At 36.0% G+C, this 1,818-nt stretch overlaps 1 protein-coding gene across 1 annotated transcript in view; it reads left to right on the top strand.

Moving 5' to 3' along the window:
• Positions 1 to 1,818, top strand: part of PIK3C3 (phosphatidylinositol 3-kinase, catalytic subunit type 3) — a 137,573-nt gene that overhangs the window by 109,938 nt on the left and 25,817 nt on the right. The window contains exon 19 of the mRNA XM_012665090.1: positions 80 to 143. Coding sequence (XP_012520544.1) covers positions 80 to 143 — 64 coding nt within the window. The remainder of the gene's footprint in view (positions 1 to 79; positions 144 to 1,818) is intronic.

Below are 1,818 nucleotides of genomic sequence, written 5' to 3' on the forward strand. Positions count from 1 at the left end.
GGGCAATGAGGTCTGAGAACTTCTAATATATCCTTTTCAGAATTGAGTCTTATATTCTCCCTATGTTACCCTATAATAGATCCCTAAAGATTCTCCCATGGCAAGATGAGAAGAAACTGTGTACCCATGTAATTAACAGTGAAGTAGGATGAAAGCAGAAATGAAAGTAGGATAGCTTTCATTCCTGCTTTCATCCTACTTTATGTAAGATTCAAGTGCTGATGGCTGCAAACTAATACCACCAGCCCTGATACCTCCTCTGAGATATATCTAACTGACATCTCTACTAAGAATCTAGTAGGCATCTCAAACTCTACATGTCTGAAATGGAATTCTTGATTCCTTGCCTAAAATCCTATTACTCCTCCATTCAGCCTTTCCTATTTTGGTGAGTAACACTTGTGTCCGTTGTTACTTAGACTAAATACTTTGTGACATTCAGTTCCTCTACCCTCCACCATCTGTCCCGTTGAAACTATCAGCAAGTACCATATACTTCATCTCCAAAATATAGCCTAAGGTTGTTTCTTTTCCACATGGAAGTCCATGATATGGTTTCCCTACCTCTGTTCTTATTCCCCACAAGATGGCCAGTGTGAGCTTTTAAAAATGCTTATCGAAATGTGTCACTCTACTCTTTAAACTCAGTTGCTTCTCCCTGCATATAAAATAAAATTATACCTCCTTAAGATGGCTCTTTTTCTCCCCACCCTATCAACCTCTGACCCATTTCGTTGTTTCTTCCTTTTTAAAATCTTTTAATCAATCAACCAGACATAAAATTATCATGTTTCTCAGTTTATTGTGTGAGTTTCCACTCTCCCCCAGAATGTAAACTTCATGAATGTAGAGATCTTGTTTGTTCAGTTCACTGCTGTATTCTTAGTGCCCAAAACAGTGTTTATAGTGAGTACTCAGTATATATTTGTTGACTGAATGAATAAAATTATTATGTGAGTAGAAATGAAATAACATCTGTATGCTTTTGTCAATTTTTACAAGGAAATCAGTAACTTAAAGCTAGGTTAAAGCTGTTTAGCTGTTATAACTTTTTTTCCTAAGAGTGTGAGTGGGTTAGGGCCTGATATGATCAAGGTAGAAGTTTTCATTATAGTTCCTCCTGCTTTTTTACGGGCAACATAAAATTCAGAAATGATGATAAAATAGGTAATTGGAAACTCATATGGATAATCATTTTTCTATGGAAGTTTTATCATCATTACAGTTCAAGTATTAAATAGCTTTTAAGTAAGTTTGTACTTTTTTTTTTTTGTTATTGTAGATAGGTAAATGGCTGGAATTCCTTTACTCACATCCGTCCCCAAAGTCAAACATGAATCTATTTTAGGATGATAAGAAGGGGCCACCCAGAGCATAACTACCTAAGGTGGAAAGTCTTCTGGACCAGGAGGTGGAATGTATCCAGTGCAGATTATTTTAAACCCTTCCCCACAAGGCTCCACCTTTGGAAATGAGAGCATTTAGAATAGTGACATTCCTTCTCCTTGTTTGAGGAAAGAAGAGTTTAGGATTGGTGAAGATAAACTGTTAAGTACTTCTTAGAGACCAGCATACCCCAAAGATACCGTTATTTAGATACCTTGCTCATTTTTAATGCAGTACAATACTAGCCATTTTCTTCTTCATTTAGAATTACTTTTATCCATGCCATTCACTGTAGTTCTTGAAGTCATGATTGGGATATCTGGAAGATACTCATGAGTGATTCATGGGATAACATTATTTCCCTTTCATTCATTTAGCCATGACACACTGAAGTAGTCTTAATTGTTATCATCATCTAGCAAAAGCAAATCT

Source organism: Propithecus coquereli, unplaced genomic scaffold (assembly GCF_000956105.1).
Source record: "Propithecus coquereli isolate 6110/MARCELLA unplaced genomic scaffold, Pcoq_1.0 Scaffold96, whole genome shotgun sequence".
Classification (NCBI taxonomy): domain Eukaryota; kingdom Metazoa; phylum Chordata; class Mammalia; order Primates; family Indriidae; genus Propithecus; species Propithecus coquereli.